Here is a 19,802-nt window from a genome sequence, read left to right as displayed (position 1 = left end):
TTTACTTCGTAACCTTTACTTGGAAGACTAAACCCGCGCCTTACCTAGGGCTACAAGTAAGGACTTCACATCCGGTTGGACGCAAACAAGCACGCCAACTATTTATATAAATTCCCCCTAAATGATCATAGGCCGGTCAAGCTCTAAGAGAGATAAAAGATGAAATTTCTAGTCGTTAGACTACTTAACAGAAAATAAAAAAAACTTGTACTTTAAAGTTTAAACACCTACAAAGAAAAATTGTTACTATGGCACTGTTTGGTAAGTTTAATAAGCTAGCTTATAACTTATTGAACTAGCTTATAAGCTTGTTTGAAAAAAATGTGAAGTGTTTGGTAACGAGCTTCTCTAACTGGCTTATAGCGTTTTTTGAGATGCTATTTCAAGTAGCGTATGAGCTTATAGCTTATAGCTTTTTCATTTTATTCCATATTTACCCTCATTAATTTTTTTTAAAAATTATAATAACTACCCACTAACAATTAGCAAAAAAAAAACTATCCACTAACCATGTATTTTTATGTCATTTTGTATTTACAACAACTAAATTTGCCAAACACTTTAATTTTATTCTACTAGCTTTTCAGCTATAAGCTACCAGCCACCAGCTATCAGTTATAAGCTAACTTTTCAACTATAAGCAAGTTTATCAGCTATCAGCTAGTTTATAGCTTATTTTTACCAGCCGAAAAAAAAAGGAACATCCTTGTTAGTGTGTCTTAGAGATACTAATTAAGGAATCAAGCGAAAACATTTGTATTAAAAAAATCAATTTTTATACTTTTAAAAAATTTAATTTTATTATCTTTAATATAAAAAATTATGTTTTTATACATTAGTTACTTAAAATATCTACAAAATAATTCTTTTTATATTAAAATTTTAAAAAATATTATATTTAAGTTTCTTAACTATTATCTCAAAATAATTAACATTTTTCAAAAGAGATTATCATTGAATCATGTGTGGAGCGTAAGGAAATAAATCTGAGAAATCCGAATCTCTTTTACACGCATAAAATTTGACATGAGCATTGGGCCGGGAGATTGTCATTGTCAATCAAATTTTAGGGTCCGTTTGGTTCTATGAAAAGATAGTGGGAGAAAAAAAAATTACGCAATGATTTGATTAAAAAATAGTAGGAAAAAAAAAATTACGCAAAATCTTTCCATAGAATCAAACGAACCATTAAAAACGACCAGACACATGATATAAAGAAGAACTTGAGAATCCATTTCTATGGAAGAACTGAAGAATGATAGAAATTGAAAATTACGTAATTTTCCATATGCAGTGGCACTTGTCATTGTCAATCCAGTACTGCTTTCTAAGTTCTAACCCATTCCAAGACAATCACGTGAAGAGTACACAAATTTTCTTACGCTTTTCTTTTCTTTTCTTTTTATGTTGAAAATTTGGTTCAAGGGAAAGAAAAAGAAATATTTTTTCTTTTACTAAAAAAATTTTAGTGCTCCTATATATTCATTTCAATTTAGAGCATTTTTTTTATGGACACGACCATTAATCATCTACTCCTTTTAGTCCTAATTATAATTTTTTTTTTTTAAAATATATTCAAAAAATTTCTTATAATTAGGACCAGATGAAATACTACTAACATTTTGATGACGCATTTAAAAATTACTTAAAAAATTATATAATTATTTAAATAATATATATTTTTTATTTTTTATTTTTTCTTCATGAATTAGACTGGCCCTAAGCTCATCACAACATCGAGCTCAACCTAATTACACGTTGGCCAAAAGTCATGCATTCTTATTCAGCGGTCACAAAAAGTCTGTATTTCAGTAACGACTAACATTAGAATGGTTGATATTTATTGTTAATTTTGGTTTTTCGACCGTTATTCTGACACCAACCAGAGACTATATATATATCTCTCATGCAGAATAACTACATAATATCATTTTTATTAAGAAGTTAAATTAGTTCATCCAAATTGGCACCAGATAGAATCAAACCTAAGACCTTAAGGAGGAGCACACTTTCAGGTCTGAAGTCAATACTACCAAACCAACCCAAGTGGGTTCACATAATATCATTTTTTAGTTCAAAACATTGACTTATCGCAAATTATAACTTGAACTTCGGACTGTCTGCAGGTTCAACTCTCCATTCACCACCACCATACAAAAGAGGAGCGCCACCAACCATACAATTTTTTTCCGTTAACCATCTAGTTCCCATGAGAAATGAGATCGATAATCTAAAATTCGACCACGAAGTAAGTAAATTGTAACTAAAAATTGTTACCACGAAAAATCAAACTTAGGTTCTCCAACTATACAGATTCTAATAAAAAAGAAAAATATTAATTTAAAGTTTTACACATTCCAAAATATTTGAAGTTTTAAATATATAAATATTTAAAGTTTTAATAATGAAAATATTACAACTTCCTCCATCCTTAAAAAAACGACATAATATTAATTTTCTATACTATTTATATACTTTGACAATATTTTTCTATTATAGTACATGCAAATATAGGGTATGTTTGGCAAGGCAAAAAAATTAGCTTTTGCCTTTTGTCTTACGACTTATAAGCTAAAAGACCTGTTTGGTAACAGTCTTTTCAGAAAAAGTTTTTAGCTTATTTTACTGACTTATGGTTTCTTTTTCAGAAGTTATTTCAAGCAGCTTCTGAGCTTATAGCTTCTAACTTTTCATTTTTTCTTCCTCTTTTACCCTTATTATTTTAACTAAAATTCACATTTATCCTTTACAATTTAAAATAAAATAACCAAATACATATTTTAACTCGTTGCTTCTTTTAAAATCACATCTATATAGTATGTTTTAACGTTACCTTATTATCTATTTTCAAATATAAAGGCTAAAACATATTTTTTTTTTTATCAATTCATAGTACATAATGTTTTTAAGATGTTTAAAATAATATACTTTGGGACAAAGGACTAAAATAAATTAAATAAATATTTTTTCAAAGAAATAAATAAATAAATTAAAGAAAATGAAGAGATCCCCAAAGAGATGTTGAAACTTTTTGTACCTACTACTATATTTAAGAAGTTCTAACACATTCAAACTCGGTCTCTTGTAGGTCAATGTCTCTTCCGACTCTCCCTCGCGATCTCATTAAGGAAATCTTTTCATATCTTCCAGTGAAACCTCTCGTGAGATTCACCTCCATTTCCAAACATTACAAATCACTCATCTTCGATTCAGAATTCATAAAACTTCACCTTCAAAGATCTCCCAAACATGCACACGTCTTACTTACCTTACACGATGTCGTCGACATGGAGGATTTTTGGGTCCTAACTCCATGCTCAGTCCGATATTCACTCGAACACCCGCCATCCATTGTCAAAGAAGATGAGTGCCGCGGTTTTAAAGACAATACTTATTATACAATAGGTTCAACCAATGGCTTGGTGTGTTTGATCAGTGATAAAGAAGAAAATAATGGAGTTAAAACAATTTGTGTTCGGTTTTGGAACCCTACTTTAAGATTAAGATCCAAAAAGTCACCAAGTTTGACTATCACGACTTCTTCCGATCTTCACTTTGGATTCGGTTACGATGATTCAAGTCACACATACAAGGTTAGTTTTGGAGTTTAGATTTGTGGCCCGATTGGATTAGGTTATTTTTAAACGTGTACTTTTATTGAATTATTATTCATAAGCTGGTCTAAAGGCCCGTTTGGATTAGGAGCTTATACAAATAGCTTATCCAATTTGAATGGATGACATTTATGTTTAGCGTATAGGACTGTTTGTTTGTTTGTTTTAGATTTTTTGAAAATCATTTTGTATCTTTTGGTGATGTTTATGTGTATGAACTACCACCTTATTTGTTGCACTAGTAATAAAAAAGTGGGACACATAATATAATATAAAAATAACAAATTCTTGCACATTGGTGTTCTAAAAAAATATACTGTTCTTTAGTTTAAGCACATACATATACATCTTTGGAATAATTTTGCTATTTACTACTTGCAAGGTGGTGGCTGTGTTTTGGGATGTTACAACCCAGAAATGGGAGGGGAGAGTTCATTGCATGGGTGATAGTTTTTGGAGAGAGACTCTCGCTAGCCCCGAATTTCCAGTTCTACTAGAAAGCACTGTGGGATTATTCGTTAATGGTAGTGTTAACTGGTTCGCCCGTAACGAACAATTGGTTATTTTTTCGCTTGATCTACAGAAGGAAACAGGTAAGTATTTATCACTGCCTGCTGGTTTTAATGAAGATATCAACGATATATCAGCTCTGGCTGTTTTAAGGGGTTGTCTGTGCTTTTGTTATGATCACATGCAAACCCATTTTGTTTTGTGGGAAATGAGAAAGTTTGGAGTTGAAGATTCTTGGACTCGGCTGGTGAATGTTAGCTATGCGCATCTTCAATTTGATAATATTCAAAATGATTGGCTGTTGGTGCCAGTTTGTCTCTCTGAAAATGATGTCCTGTTGCTGGTTAGCAAAGAAGTTCCTGATGATGGTATTATGTATAATCTGAGAGATGATAGAGTTGAACACATTGAACTTCCTGACACCAATATTTGGTATGCCGATGAACATATGCAGAGCTTGGTAGTGCCTCTTCCTCATCCTCATCCTCATTAAGCTCCTATCTTATGCAGCAACTGTTTCTTTTTCTGACTTTATGTTAGATTGTGCAAGTGGCATGATCATGATGTCCTCCTTTTATTGTGTTTTCCTTGGATGCTTTGACTAATTTATTGTGTTTTCCTTAGATGGTTAGCTATTTTGCTGGTTGATCCCTTGGTACTTATTGCTAGTTATTGAATCAAAGTCTTTGGATTGGATGAAACTTTATATTGGTCGTGGTTTTCTTCTGCTAGTCTTTGGTTGCATTAGACCTGTTGAATTATACTATCAATGCTTTTGTCATCTTTTGCATTAGAACGTCTCATGACAAAAATTTATTGCTTTTATTGCGACTTCGATTGGTATACAGAAGTTTATAATCTGTAATTTGCCTAAAAAAATACATGTCCTAACCGTGTATGTTACTTCCTCTGGTCCTATTTATAAGAAAACTTCTGCTTTTTAAATTTATTGTGGAATGAATGTATCTAGACTTTAGGACCGGAGGCCAGGAACGGAGCCGGAAATGCAGCTTAAGGGGGTCCGAGTTTAAAAATATAAGTTAGTAAAAAAAAACTAAATTTTGAAAGCACGACATATAAAGCTAATATTGTGAATCGCATTTTATAGACTTTTTTTTATCATATTGAACCATTGATAAGCTGCTTGCAATTACCTATCATATTGAGTATATTGTGTTGGGGGTAATCTTTGGTATTACCATTGATAAGCTGATTGCAGTTACCCACCTATCAAGATTTGTTAATTTAAATAAGAAAACAAACAACAGCAACAACAAAGCACCATAATGCCAATCAAAATTACAAGCAACACATACTAATCCATTAATCTTCACATTCACATAAAATTTATTATCATTCACTTCAACAAGTAAATTTGACATTATTGTTTCATCAAGCAACTCAGGTGAGAGTGAGAGTGTGAAACTGTACATTATTTAGCATTTTCGAATAAACATTATTGTTGCATCATGTCGAGCACGTGAGAATAAATCTGAGAGATCAAAATCAAATCTCTTTTACAAGCATAAAATTTGACATGAGGCAGAGAGATTGGAAGCAAATGTCACTGTCAATCAACTGATAGAAAAAGAACTTGAGAAATAGTAATCCATTACTGTACTATGGAAGTGAATGATATTCCACATGCAGTAGCACTTGTCACTGTCAATCTAAACCCATTCCATGACAATCACGTGAGAAGGCTACACAAATTTTCTCACGCCTTTCTTAGTTTTTAGTTCATCTCATTTAACTTACTAATATGCTTGCTAATTTTATTTATGATCTCCAGTGGCGGAATGAGGAATTTTTTTTCGGGTGGGCTGTTAATTTTTTTTTCTGTGAGTTTAATTCAGTTGACAGAGACATCACATTATATATGTAGGAGTCGGAATTCGAACTCCGGACACTCCATTTATTCACATTTAAGGTGAATTTTCTAGCCATTAGGCTACTTGACAAAAAAAAAATGAAAATAGTTGTGTTTTATTTTTTTGGTAAAATTAAAAATTATGAATATGAATTGATATATCGTATGAAAAAAAACATTAATTTCAAAATTATGTCTTTGCATCAATGGTCTAAGACAATCATTTTACCATCAAGGATGTGTATTAACAATGATTTTAAAAACATATCTAAAAAGAAAACAATCAAAAGGCATGGTTAGAACCCATGACCTTCAGCTCTTGAAGACAAACACGCCTCCCCATCTTCAGAACCACTGGACTATCACTTTACTTTTGTAATTATTTGCCTTAGTAAATACTGTATATATGATACGATTATAAATATGTAATTTTAAAATATACCAAGGGTATTTTAGTAATTTCCTAATTTTTGGGGGAGGGCCGCGGCCCACCTCAAACCTCCCCTAGATCCGCCGCTGATCTCAATGTCTGTTTTCATGTAGATCTAATACAAATAGTAAAGGATAATTACGAATGATCGAAGAAGGACATCGAACTTCGTCGCTAATTTTTTTTAAATGACAAAATTAGTCAACTTAAAAATGTTCTAGTCCGACATATAATATTATGCATGACCTTTTAAATACTTTGCACAGTCTCTCATGCTAGGAAGTTAAGAGTGTCTAATGCATTTTTTGTGTAGACATGAGCCAAGACCATAAGACGAGTATATATAGCAATTTTTGTGTGGGCACAAAATTTTAGTCATCTTTTGATCACACAAAAATTCATTGCTCAACGGTCATATAAATTAGCCATTTTGTAATGACCTACATTAAAATGATTGATATTTATAACCATAATTAAAACTTTTCGGACGTTACTCCGACAACCATTGATGTCATGGATACGTATTAAATATGGTCTTGGTTCCGTGCTGGAGACTATATATTCGTCTCATGCAGAGAGTTAGATAATATAATTTCTTATACTAAAACGTTCACTTCACGTAAATTCTAATTTGAATGTCAGAATGTCTGCAAGTACAATCCCCCATTCACTACCACCGTATAGAAGAGGAGCTCCATCGGCCATACAAATTTCTGATCAGATAAGATCACTTCATTAACTATTTTTTTATGTATGTGACCAAAAAGAGTTGGAATCCTCTCGATTTTGTATTATTTTCATTTCTTTCATTATTTTATAGTTTTGAAAATATAAACAAATGTAAATGTGTGACATCAGTCTAAATTTCATTTATACATTCAAAATATTTAAAAAATTTAATAATCGAGAAAATGCGAATAATAGAAAATGAAGAGATCTTTACTGGACCAAAAAAGATGTCTATTACTATTATAAGAACTCTTCTCTCCCGACCCCCCCTCATTTCTTTTCTACCCCCTGAATTTCCGTTTTTGCCCTTTGGGGGTACTTCGTTTTATACGAACCGAATTTTTTTGTCATGCTAAAAAATTTCAGTTTATATAAACCGAAATATTGTGTTCCAAATTTTTTTCAGCTTTCCTACATAAATTCTGCATGAGACCCTCAACTTCCACAATTTATTTGAAATACTAAACGATGTCCGATTTGAGTAAACAACCACTCGTTGGAAAGCTTAGGGTGTCAAGAATACAAATATAATTTTTGTTTTGAGGGTTAACTATCCAATTGGTTAGTTTGACCAAATAATGGGTACTGGTACAGAAACAGAGCATAAACTTTTCTCAAACTTGCAGGTAGCTTTTCGCATACTATACTTAATGAAATTTAACAATTCCGGTGTCAATATTGTAGTAAATTTTGTCTTCTTTACACTGGATTAAAAATCATTAGCATACGACTTATATTCAGAGAGCTGTGATAAATTTACCACATGTATCTCTACAACATTTTGCAGAAACTTTTCTCAAACTTGTAGGTAGATTTTCTCATATTATACTTAATGAAATTTAACAATTCCGGTGTCAATCTTGTAGTAAATTTTGTCTTCTTTACACTGAATTAAAAATCATTAGCATACGACTTATATTCAGAGAGATATATTAAATTTACCACAGGTAGCTCTACATGAATTTTCACATAATTTTTTCTTCTTTTTGGGAGGTATATGTTATTTCGGTTTATATAAACCGATTTTTTTTCATGTTTAAAAACTTCGGTTCATAAAAACCGAAGTTTGTTGACAAAATTTTTTCAAACCACAAGGAGCAAAATATGATTTTTTGGGGGTAGAAAAGAAATGAGGGGGGTCGGGAGAAAAAAGTTCCTATTATAATGATAGAGAATGATTGAGGCCCAAATGCATAGCCCATACATATTGGTCCAAGCCCATCCTTTTATGAACCAACCACAATGTTACACTTGTAATATTGCATTCTACACTTGTCTTGTTGCATATTTGCATGTAGTACACTTGCATACTGTGTTTGGTTCTATGGAAAGATTAGAGGAAGGAAAGAAAGTGGATGGAAAGATCCATTTTCCACTGTTTGGAAGAGTATGAAAAGGTGAAGGAAAGAAAGAATTGAATGGGTCCCACCTTAAAATATCTTCTGCTCATAAGTGGACGGAAAGATGGAGAGAGGCTAGTTTTTGATTGAAAAGTCACAAATACCCTCATTTTATTGCTTTTTATTTTATTCACTTATTTGATACTATATTGTTTTATTCACATGGGTATTTATGTCAATTACAAAATATACATTTTTATTTCCTTTCATTTTCTATTCTACTTTCTCTTATAACCAACCAACTAATCAATCTCTTCACTTTCTATTCTCTTTCTTTTCTTATACAATCATTCCTTCCACTTTCTTTCCTCTCACTTTCACTTTACAACCAAACAAAGCCGTAGTGTTGATCTTAACACTTGTCTTGTTGCATCATCTTTTAAAAATTGTTGAGTATTTATACAATTAAACTTTAGTAATTATAGTGTTCATTTATTTTAAAAAACGAAAGATGATCTCTACTCAAACTTTTGTGCCTATTTAAGAACTACTTCTTCCGTCCTAAAATATAAACAAAAATGGGTCAACAAAAGTGAATGTATTTTAACTAAATTTTAAACCAAATTTATCAACTTTAGTTGACCACTTTTTGCTTACACTTTTTGTTTATATTTTGTGACGGAGAGAATACTTAAATGAAACCGGAAATAATCTTCATCTCATCCGTTGTTTCCATTCTCAATGTAAACTTTTCATCTTCTCTTTTGCTCTACTTTTTCATCATTCTTTCTTCTAAGTTCTAATACATTCACACTTGATCTTGGTCTTCTGTAGCTCAATGTCTCTTCCTACTCTCCCTTAAATATGAGGTTAAGGCATGTGTTTATGTTTTTGATGAAATATATTTTTCCTAAAACATACTTATTTTCTAAATTGAACTATTGATAAGCTGATTGCAGTTACCTATCGTATTTTTTAAAAAACTTAAATTACCTATCATATTGAGTACATTGTGTTCTACCACGATATCGCCGCCTATGCCTTTATTGGGTGGGATTGAACCACTTTGAGGAACAGAACAGCAGCACTGATTGGCTTACTTGCTTTAGGGGCAACCTTTGGTATTACCATTGATAAGCTGATTGCAGGTGGGATTGAACCACCTTGAGGAACAGACTGATTGGCTTACTTGCTTTGGGGGCAATCTTTGGTATTACCATTGATAAGCTGATTGCAGTTACCTATCAAGATTTGTTAATTTTTAGATAAGAAAACAACACTAACAACAAAGCACCACAAGGCCAATCAAAATTACAAGCAACACATACTTATCATTCACTTCATCAAGTAAATTTGATGAGTTATTATTATAGAATACACATAACACAAAGTTTACCATTACGAAAATTACCAAAATGCTGTCAAATTTAGTGCATATTTGAATTGACACCGAATTTGACAGAATCACTAAACATTACCATGATTTTACAAAACTATGTACACGGCACATACCATAGAGCTTCAACATAATCCCGATATTCTTATATTCGTCAAACTTACCATCGATCTAAACATGCACTTAATTACCATTAATCCTTTCAATAACAGAAATAACACCTTGACCACCAAGTTTTCCATCACCATTAGCAATCATACCAGTAAAAACTTGTTTAGCCAATGAAGCACCAGGCAAAACAACAACCTTATTATCATCACCTTCAACAAAATTAACACCCATTCCTAAATCCTTAACTTGATACTCAGCATGACCACCTGGTTTATAATCTCTATTTATCATTCTTTTTCCAAACAATTCCAATGCTTTCGTCCCCGCGGAGCCGTCTTTAATTGCATTAACAAATTGCTCCAAGTCAAGCCCGCTTCGTTTAGCAAACACTAACCCTTCACTTAACCCGATCAAATTTGATCCGATCGTTATTTGATTCGCAATCTTACAACTCTGACCGTTTCCAGCTGGTCCCATGTAAGTAGCTTTTCCCATAATATTGAATAAAGGTTGTAGCCATTCAACTACAGAGGCTTCACCGGCGGCGAAGATAGCGAGTTTTCCGTCTCTTGCTCCGATGTCACCGCCGGATACAGGAGCGTCGATTGACCAAGCGTTTTTAGCTCTTGCTGCTGTGGAGATTTCTCTGGCGAGATCTGGATGTGAGCTGGTTGTGTCTACTATGACGGTGTTAGGGTTTAGAGATGAAACGACGCCGTTTTGGGTAAGGAGGATGGATTTAACGTCGGAGGGGTGACCGAGCATTGTGAAAACGACGTCGGATGAGTTTGTTAGATGGGAAGGTGAATCGGCGAGTTTGGCGCCTTGGGATTGAAGAGAGAGGGAGTTTGGATGAGATGGGTTGCGAGCGTAGAAAGAGAGAGTGTAACCGGCGGAGATGAGACGAGAGGACATGGCGGCGCCCATTACTCCGATTCCGATCCACCCGATTCGGGTTTCTGATGGTTTGATCGGGTTCGGGTATTTGCTTCCCATGCTGCTGTGTCTGAGACTTGGAATCTAACTTTTTTTGGTAAGTGACTAGGAATCTTACACGGGGGATAGTAATTTTTTTAAGTAAAATACATGAAAGCTCTTTTTTGTTAAAAATAGAGTGGAAAAGTAAAGAAACATAAAAAAGTCCAGTAAACTCTACAAGATCACTGTTTCAAACACAAAATCTAAAAGAAGAAAAATACAGTTCGCTACTAAATTCGCATTTTAACTAGTAAAACGTATAAAAATCTATTTCTTTTGTCCCCTTCACCCTTCATTTATCCCTTGAAAATATTTTAAATGAAACAAGGTATGAATCGGTGATTGAAAAGTAAAAAAGTGATTTCAACTTTTAGAATTCCAGTGTGATTGATCGATGCTATGACGCAGCGGTTTCATTGTCAAATCAAAATTGACCATCGTCTAAGACCATATTTTGATTTACTCTTGAGCAGCCGTGACATATCACCGACCAATCATGCACACCCTATAATTCTATAAATTGAAACCCTTTTTCTTTTTTCTTTTTTTCATCACCCACTAACTCATACAGTTTTTCATTCTAAATATTTTCACGAGGGTGAGGCGGGACAAAAGAAGGCTAATGCTACAGTGGACCACCTTCACAAGTGGTCCACCATGGACAAGTGATCGACCGAATATGAATTTTACGAAATTCACTGTTGGATTGAAAGTTTATATCGTATAGATCATCCATAATTTTTTTAAAATTTTTTGTAAATCATTTGATATGTTATTGAGACCTATCAAGATTTACGTTATTTAATAAACCGTTAATCTTGATGTGTCTCAATAACATATCAAATGATTTTCAATTTTTCTAAATTTTTCTATGGGTGATCTATATGATATAAACTTTCAATCCAACGGTGAATTTTGTAAAATTCGTATTCGTTATAATGTTATTCATGACTGGTCCACCATGGACCACTTAATGAAGTGGTCCATATTCGAGTTTACCGACAAAAGAATTATATTTTTATAAGGTTCAAAGTGCGAACTGAATTCCCACTTTAAGTAACAAACTGTGTTTCGTTCAAAATATTGTCGTAGAGGGTGAGAGGGACAAAACAATGATATTTTTATACGGTTCGTTACTTAAGTACAAATTCAGTTCACACCTTAAACAGCGAGCAAAATATTTTGAAAAATTCGCTGTAAGAAATAATGGAGGGTGTGAAAAAATATTCTCAATGACAAATGGCCCACTTTGGAAAAAACGATAAAAGGCAAATTATGGGCCAAATGCTTTTTTGCCCTTCAAATCTATTTAGAATTAGAAAAATGTTAACAAAGTCCTGGTTTAGAGTGATCCAAAAAAAATCTTAGCTAGTATAAAATCAACAATTGGAATAATGAAAAATCCACTTAGAAGGAGATAAATATGAATATATTTGTATTTTCTTTTTTAACTCTAAGGTCTTTTCTATCTTATATTGGGACACCATCTCTTTGCCCTAAACTTTTCTCATAAAAAATGAACTACATTTTTTTTTTCTTGAATTTTCTCTATCACATTTTAATTTTTTTCTATTGCACTAACAGATACATAGGACCAAAGTTTTCTCATTCCCAAACCAAGATACTCATTTTGATTTTTTTTTTCTCCTTTATTTAATTTAAATAATTTTTTTTATCTCTTTAAATATATAAATTTTTTGTTTAAAGAAAAAATATCAACTCTTATTTTTATTCTCTTTAATCTCTACATGTCACATCACATATACTCGGCCTCTACCTAACTATGGTAACTAGGCCTAATACCAAGGCCCAATATACCATCAAAATTGCTACTACATGCATGTCACATCCAGGGACGGAGGCAGGAAGGGGGTAATGTGGGCACTTGCCTGCACAAACTTTTTGAGAAATTTTTTTATATGCTACTCCCCCACATTCACCCATCATCGATTAGTAATTTTTAGCGTTGATATTTTAACTAGTCCCCCACATTCACCCATCTTGAAAAGTAACTAGGCTCAATTCAAGTCATCATCAAGGCAATATTAGTGTTTGTTTGGTAACACAAATAAACTAGCTTATAATTTTGAGTTCATTTGAAATAGTTATTTTTAAGTTTATGTAAAACAATTTATACAAATAATTTTTTATGTTAATTTATAAATTCTCACTAACGCGAAAACTGTATTTTTATAAGCTATTTTTCATAAACTAATTAACAACCTTATAATAATATCCACTTGGGTTGGTCTAGTGGTGTTAGCTTAGGACCTTGGAGTTTGCTCCTCTCAAAATCTCAGGTTCGTGCCAATTTCGGTGGGTTGGTCCATATATACAAAGTTTTAAAAAAAAAACTCAGCTTTAAACGGACCCTCCGCAATGGGCGGTAAGATCGGTTCTCTCGAATTAGTCGGTTCTTGAGCTGGATACCAAGTTTTCAAAAAAAAAAACTTATAATAACATATAAAAAATTATTTATTTGAAAAAGTTGTTTTGCATATAAGCTTAAAAAAAAAGTTATTCCAAACGGACCCATAAGCTTGTTTGATAAAATAAAATTGTGTTTGGAAAAAAACTTTTCTTTCATACTTATAATTTTTTCTATGTTATTTCAAGTATCGTTTGAGCTTATAGTTTATATAGTTTATAACTTTTTATCTTTTATTCCAATTTTAACCTTAAGCACTTGATGAATGTGAAAATATAAAATTGGATCTATCTATAAAAGAAAGATTTTTTAGATTATATATTTAATGTTACAAATTTATATATTCGGTGCCCCCACTATTAAAATATCCTGGCTCCGTCACTGGTCACATCTTCTTATTATAACACATAAGATCGAATTACTACTACTATCTCACATTCATTAGTTGAATGGTCCAATTTTAAAACATCAGTATGGAGTGCTATTAAATATTAAACCAACCAAAAGAACCTGGTTTTATAAAACGTGTTTCTGATTTATGATTTGGTTTTTATAACATCCAATGACATGAACAGAATATGTGTGAAAAGGAAAGCCACTCAACTGATCTTTAATTTATTTCTTGAGTGCAAATCCTAAGTTTGTTTATCTGAGTGCACACTCAGCCTAAAGTGCAATTGCATGGTGACTTCTCCATTATATATTATACTTAAACAAATATGATAATTTAAGTTGTTAGGGGTAAACCCGTGCGTTGCACGGGTTCGATTGAAATACATAATTAAAATATTTTTATAAATTAAAAATAATAATTGTGATAAGTATAATCACACATTTGATTAAAATATATTGTTAAATAGTTTTTACGATATGGTTATATTTAATATTATATATGTGTAAAAACAAAAAAAAAGTTGTTCAGAATTAAAATATTTTTTATTGAAATGATGTATCATATTTTATTTTAATTGTGTCATCGTATAAAATCTTAGTTTTCATTATATGAGTTGTAATTTTAGTCACAAATCACTTTGCTTTTTTATTTTTAATGTATCACTTATTTATTTATTTTCAATAAGAGTTTGAGGTCATACATACTTATACTTGGTGAAAATATTGCTTATGAGTAATGTTGAACTAAGAAGTATGGTGGTTTTGACATTTTTTATCACGTGATCTCGTATTCTGAAAATTACCTATCAAATAACAATGTTACTGCTTACTCCTTTCTATACAATTTAAGATGCCAAATAACTTATCAACTTACCTCCCTCTCGTTCTCTTGAAGTTTCTTATCAATTATTCACTTGGTGAAATTTTATCCCAATTATATTAGTCTCGATTTTTTTTTGTCTATTGTTTGGTTTTTTTTTCTATGGGGTTTTTCTCCGCTCATTTTGTTTTCAATTTTTTTTATTTAATAATTTTTATTCGAATTTTCTATTTAATTTAGTAATGCTTATTAGAATGCAGTACTCTTTTTTTATAGATGATTTGTTTTTTTCTTTCATTTCATGAGTTTGATTAAAACACACATTTAAAATACTTTTTATCAATAAAAACAATAATTATGATAAGTATAATCATATATAATTAAATGATTGTTAATATTTTAAATATAGTAACATGGTTATATTTAATATAAATCTATATTTAAAATTAGAAGGTTATTTTAAAAAAAAAGATTTTGTTTAATATTAACCTACATAGTAGATTTGTGTATATTAAGGACAATTAATATAATTTTTAGTGAATATATGTTAATATTCATAAGTTTGAAGAGGTGCATTATATTTTATTCTAATAGTGTAATAGTATAAGAACTTAATTTTCTTTTTATGCATCGTGGTAGTATAGTCGCAACTTGCTTTGCTTTTTTACTTTTTTTTCTTCTTACCGTTGTTTTTTTACTTTTGTATGTTAGAGGTAGTCATGTTTGCCTTGTGCTGATATATTGACTTTGTTGAGCTGAGTTTTATTGATTATTATTCATTATATATATATATATATACATCTATTCTGTTTACTACAAAAGGAATCACATATTGAGTTTTTGTTAATTAGTTTTGCTTGATGTGTGTGAAAATTGGCAATATATTTGTTTGAGTTTGCTTTCTTCCAGCTTTTATCGAAAAAATAAAAAGGTGCGTAATTTTATAATACTCTTTTGAATCTTTCTTTTCATTTCTCTTATTTACTATATCACATAAATAATTTGAAACAATGATGCAAATACTCCGTATGGATCATGTGAAAGTTGTTTTCTCTTGATATGCCGGGTCTACAGCTATTTGATTGTAGCAAGAGTAGTCGTCTAAGAAGCAATAAAAGGCTTGACCAGCCAGCCTCTCTAACATTTGATCCATATAAGGTAAAGGAAAGTGATCCTTCCTTGTTGCTTGATTCAACCTCCTGTAGTCTATGCACATGCGCCACCCAGTAACTGTAATTTACAAACTTTTTAATAATTTATTATCGTTATAAGAAACTTGATTTTCTCATACATTTATTTTTCTTATTGTAACTAATTTACAAATGAAGGTGAATTTGTGGTTTTATTTTCACGATTACTTAAAAAGACAAATTTAATTGAATATAATAATTGCTTTATCGCAAAGAATAAGTAATATCAAAATTAAAATGATGTTTTTTTTGTTACAATTAAAATGATGGTTTTGTTGTTTGAATAATTTTAGTGATATTTTCCTTGAAAAAATAAGCAATATTGTTGTAGGGTAGTAAGTAAAAATATGGTATTATGAATAATAACATATATAGTGGAAATGCACTCAAAGATATATACTTACATAAATTGTCACTTTTCATAGACTTCTTGAGCATCAAAGATGCAACAAAGACAAAAATAGAAGTCTCTCTTTTATTCTCTTATCCTAATTCACATAAAAAAATGTCAAATATACGTTAAGAAATAGAAAAAATTAAGAAAAAAGTTAGAAAAGTAGGCTAACAAACATTATATCAATAAAAATAAGGATTTCTAAAATTTTCACACAATGTAAGAGTAACATAATTAATAAGTTGTTATATATATAAACACTAATAAATTGTGAAAAAGATGAAGAACCTATTGAAGAGCATCTATCCAATAGTTGGTTGGAGAAAAGTGATGATGAAAACTCAAATTTGCATGACAAACATTTAGCATTTGTGCACAAAATCATATATTTATACACACAATGGTTAGGAATGGGAAAAGATGAAGGTTTAAAGGATTGAATGATAAATTTATTTGTCATAGTTAAGGAATAAGAGTTAAGGAATATGAAAGAATGGTAGTTTAAAAGTTGGTATGACAATTTTTTTTTTTAAATAATAGCACAATAATAATTAATTAATAAACAATATAACTAAAGTATTTTCTTCATAAAATTTATTTATTTTGTCAAGTATGAAATTTTTTTGAGTAGTAATTTTTTTTATTTGGTTTATTTATTTAAAGTAAATTTTTGCAAAGTGCAAATCATATTTATGCATGCATAGTTTATATTTTATGTTTGGTAGTGTAAAATGCGAAAGAGCATATATTTATTCATTTTTCTTATTGTAAATAATTTACAAAATTTTTAAAAATTTATTATCGTTATAAGAAACTTGATTTTCTCATATATTTATTTTTCTTATTGTAACTAATTTACAAATGAAGGTGGATTTGTGGTTTTATTTTCACGATTACTTAAAAAGACAAATTTAATTGAATATAATAATTGCTTTATCGCAAAGAATAAGTAATATTAAAATTAAAATGATGTTTTTTTTGTTACAATTAAAATGATGGTTTTGTTCTTCTAATAATTTTAGTGATATTTTCCTTGAAAAAATAAGCAATATTTTTGTAGGGTAGTAAGTAAAAATATGGTATTATGAATAATAACATATATAGTGGAAATGCACTCAAAGATACATACTTACATAAATTGTCACTTTTCATAGACTTCTTGAGCATCAAAGATGCAACAAAGACAAAAATAGAGGTCTCTTTTTTATTCGCTTATCCTAATTCACATGAAAAAATTGTCAAATCAACGTTAAGAAATAGAAAAAAATTAAGAAAAAAGTTAGAAAAGTAGGCTAACAAACATTATATCAATAAAAATAAGGATTTTTAAAATTTTCACACAATGTAAGAGTAACACAATTAATAAGTTGCTATATATATAGAAACTAATAAATTGTGAAAAAGATGAAGAACCTATTGAAGAGCATCTATCCAATAGTTGGTTGAAGAAAAGTGATGATGAAAACTCAAATTTGCATGACAAACATTTAGCATTTGTGCACAAAATCATATATTTATACACACAATGGTTAGGAATGAGAAAAGATGAAGGTTTAAAGGATTGTATGATAAATTTATTTGTCATAGTTAAGGAATAAGAGTTAAGGAATATGAAAGAATGATAGTTTAAAAGTTGGTATGACAAAGTTATTTATTTTTAAAATAATAGCACAATAATAATTAATTAATTAACAATATAACTAAAGTATTTTCTACATAAAATTTATTTATTTTGTCAAGTATGAAATTTTTTTGAGTAGTAATTTTTTTATTTGGTTTATTTATTTAAAGTAAATTTTTGCAAAGTGCAAATTATATTTATGCATGCATAGTTTATATTTTATGTTTGGTAGTGTAAAATATGAAAGATCATATATCTATTAATTTTTTCTTTTATAATTTGATCTTTTTTTTTTGTCTTTTTTTCATTATTACTATTATTTATGTTATATGTTACACTTGCTACTAATTTAAATTACTTGTCACTTGAACTTCACATGTATAATTATCAACATCAATATATCATTTTTTTTTGTTCTTTGCAAAAAAAATATTGGGAGCTATTATTATTGTAACATATAGATAATTATTTTGGAGAATGAATGGACATACAAAATAAATTGTGGGACAAATTTTAAATAGATATGAGAGCTCTCTAAAGCATGCCACATCATCACAATGAAGGCCTAGGAGCAATTTAACATTCCTTTTACTAGTAAAAGATTTGTTTTCAAAAGAAGAAAAAGGTAACTCATGTCACTAATATAAGAAATAAGTGGTAGTAGATCAAATATTCTTTAGTTTAGTGATAATTAAAAATAGCTATAAGTTGATTAGAACTAGTTAACTTAGTCTTACCAAAAAAAGAAAAGAAAAAGACCTAGTTAACTTAGATAAGATTATTATATACTCTCCATGTCCTACAAATTGAGTGTCCAATTTTTTAGTAGTAGATCAATTGTCCAGTTTTGGGTGTCACTTTTTTAGTAGTATATTCAATTTTTTCAATTTTACTTTTCAAATTTGATCAAATAATCTACAAATCCATATATTCAATTTTACTTTTCAAAAATTTTTTTGACAAGTATTTTTCAAATTTTTGAAACCTACTATTACTATATCAACAAATGTAGTACAAAACAAAATCTTGAGGGCTATCTATACAGTCACATTCACACACATGCCACATACAATTAGTTAACAAATTAACTAATGAAAATTTTCTCACTTTCCATTCCATCAAAGTCGTCTATAGTGGAAGTGTTATGAAATTATTATTAATTATTAATTCATCGATTAATTAAAGATATTTTTGTTAACTTTGCATCCATACAAAGATGTCAATTATGAAAGAATACGATGCTATATTATATGTGTGAATGTGTGATTTTTGTACTATTAATTATAGGTTTTTTCTAATTAACCCTCACATAAATTGAGGGTAGGTGCCCTATGATGATGTGGCACCAATGAAATTTATCCACATTTATTTAAGTCAAACATAATTAATTTTTTACCATAAAGTAATTTAGACTATTTTTATTTTCATTTAATTATATTTTATGTATTATATTCTATGAATTTATATTTTGGACCTAATTACTTCTGATTTGTTTGCTTCTTCTTCAAATTGTATTACGTTTCAAACAACTTTCTTCTTCGCGTAAAAAAAAAAACTTTCTTCTTATTGTCAAAAAACTTTCTTCTTCTTCTTAATGCTTTCAATCTCTGTTGCAGCCTCCACCACCGTCATGTTAGCATTCTACGGCTCCTCCGCTTTTGTGTTATCCGATGTCAATCTTTACTGCAGTCTTCGCCACCGATCTATCGGATTTCTTCAAGATTCTAAAACTTGTGATTTTCAATTTCTTAGATGTTATGTTTTTTAGCGTATTTTTTCCTGTTTTTTTTATACTTATTTTTTCATCGTCATTTTGTTTTTGTTTTCTTTGGTTGTCCATATCGGAAAAAAATTAAAAACAAAATAGTTTAGAGAAGACAAAATGAAATTAGGAGAATGTAATTAAGAAAATTGATCCAATTGATTGGCCACTGAGTTAAGAAGAATTTGATTTATGATTGTTGACTAATAAGGAATA

At 30.1% G+C, this 19,802-nt stretch overlaps 2 protein-coding genes across 2 annotated transcripts; one reads left to right on the top strand and one right to left on the bottom strand.

The window, feature by feature from the left end:
• The first annotated feature begins 3,090 nt into the window (after positions 1-3,090).
• Positions 3,091-4,825, top strand: LOC123917787 (F-box/kelch-repeat protein At3g23880-like). The gene is made up of 2 exons (XM_045969612.1): positions 3,091-3,593; positions 3,997-4,825. Exons 1-2 carry the CDS (start codon positions 3,093-3,095, stop codon positions 4,615-4,617), a joined length of 1,122 nt encoding a protein of 373 aa, XP_045825568.1. The 5' UTR covers positions 3,091-3,092; the 3' UTR covers positions 4,618-4,825.
• Positions 4,826-9,757: 4,932 nt separating this feature from the next.
• On the bottom strand, positions 9,758-11,075 carry LOC123917786 (probable 3-hydroxyisobutyrate dehydrogenase-like 2, mitochondrial). Its single transcript, XM_045969611.1, has one exon. It carries the CDS (start codon positions 10,994-10,996, stop codon positions 10,073-10,075), a length of 924 nt encoding a protein of 307 aa, XP_045825567.1. The 5' UTR covers positions 10,997-11,075; the 3' UTR covers positions 9,758-10,072.
• Between the last annotated feature and the right edge of the window lie 8,727 nt (positions 11,076-19,802).

This window comes from Trifolium pratense, linkage group LG3 (assembly GCF_020283565.1).
Source record: "Trifolium pratense cultivar HEN17-A07 linkage group LG3, ARS_RC_1.1, whole genome shotgun sequence".
NCBI lineage: Eukaryota > Viridiplantae > Streptophyta > Magnoliopsida > Fabales > Fabaceae > Trifolium > Trifolium pratense.
The sequence above is the reverse complement of the archived record's forward strand: the minus strand, read 5'-3'. Positions and strand labels throughout refer to the sequence as shown.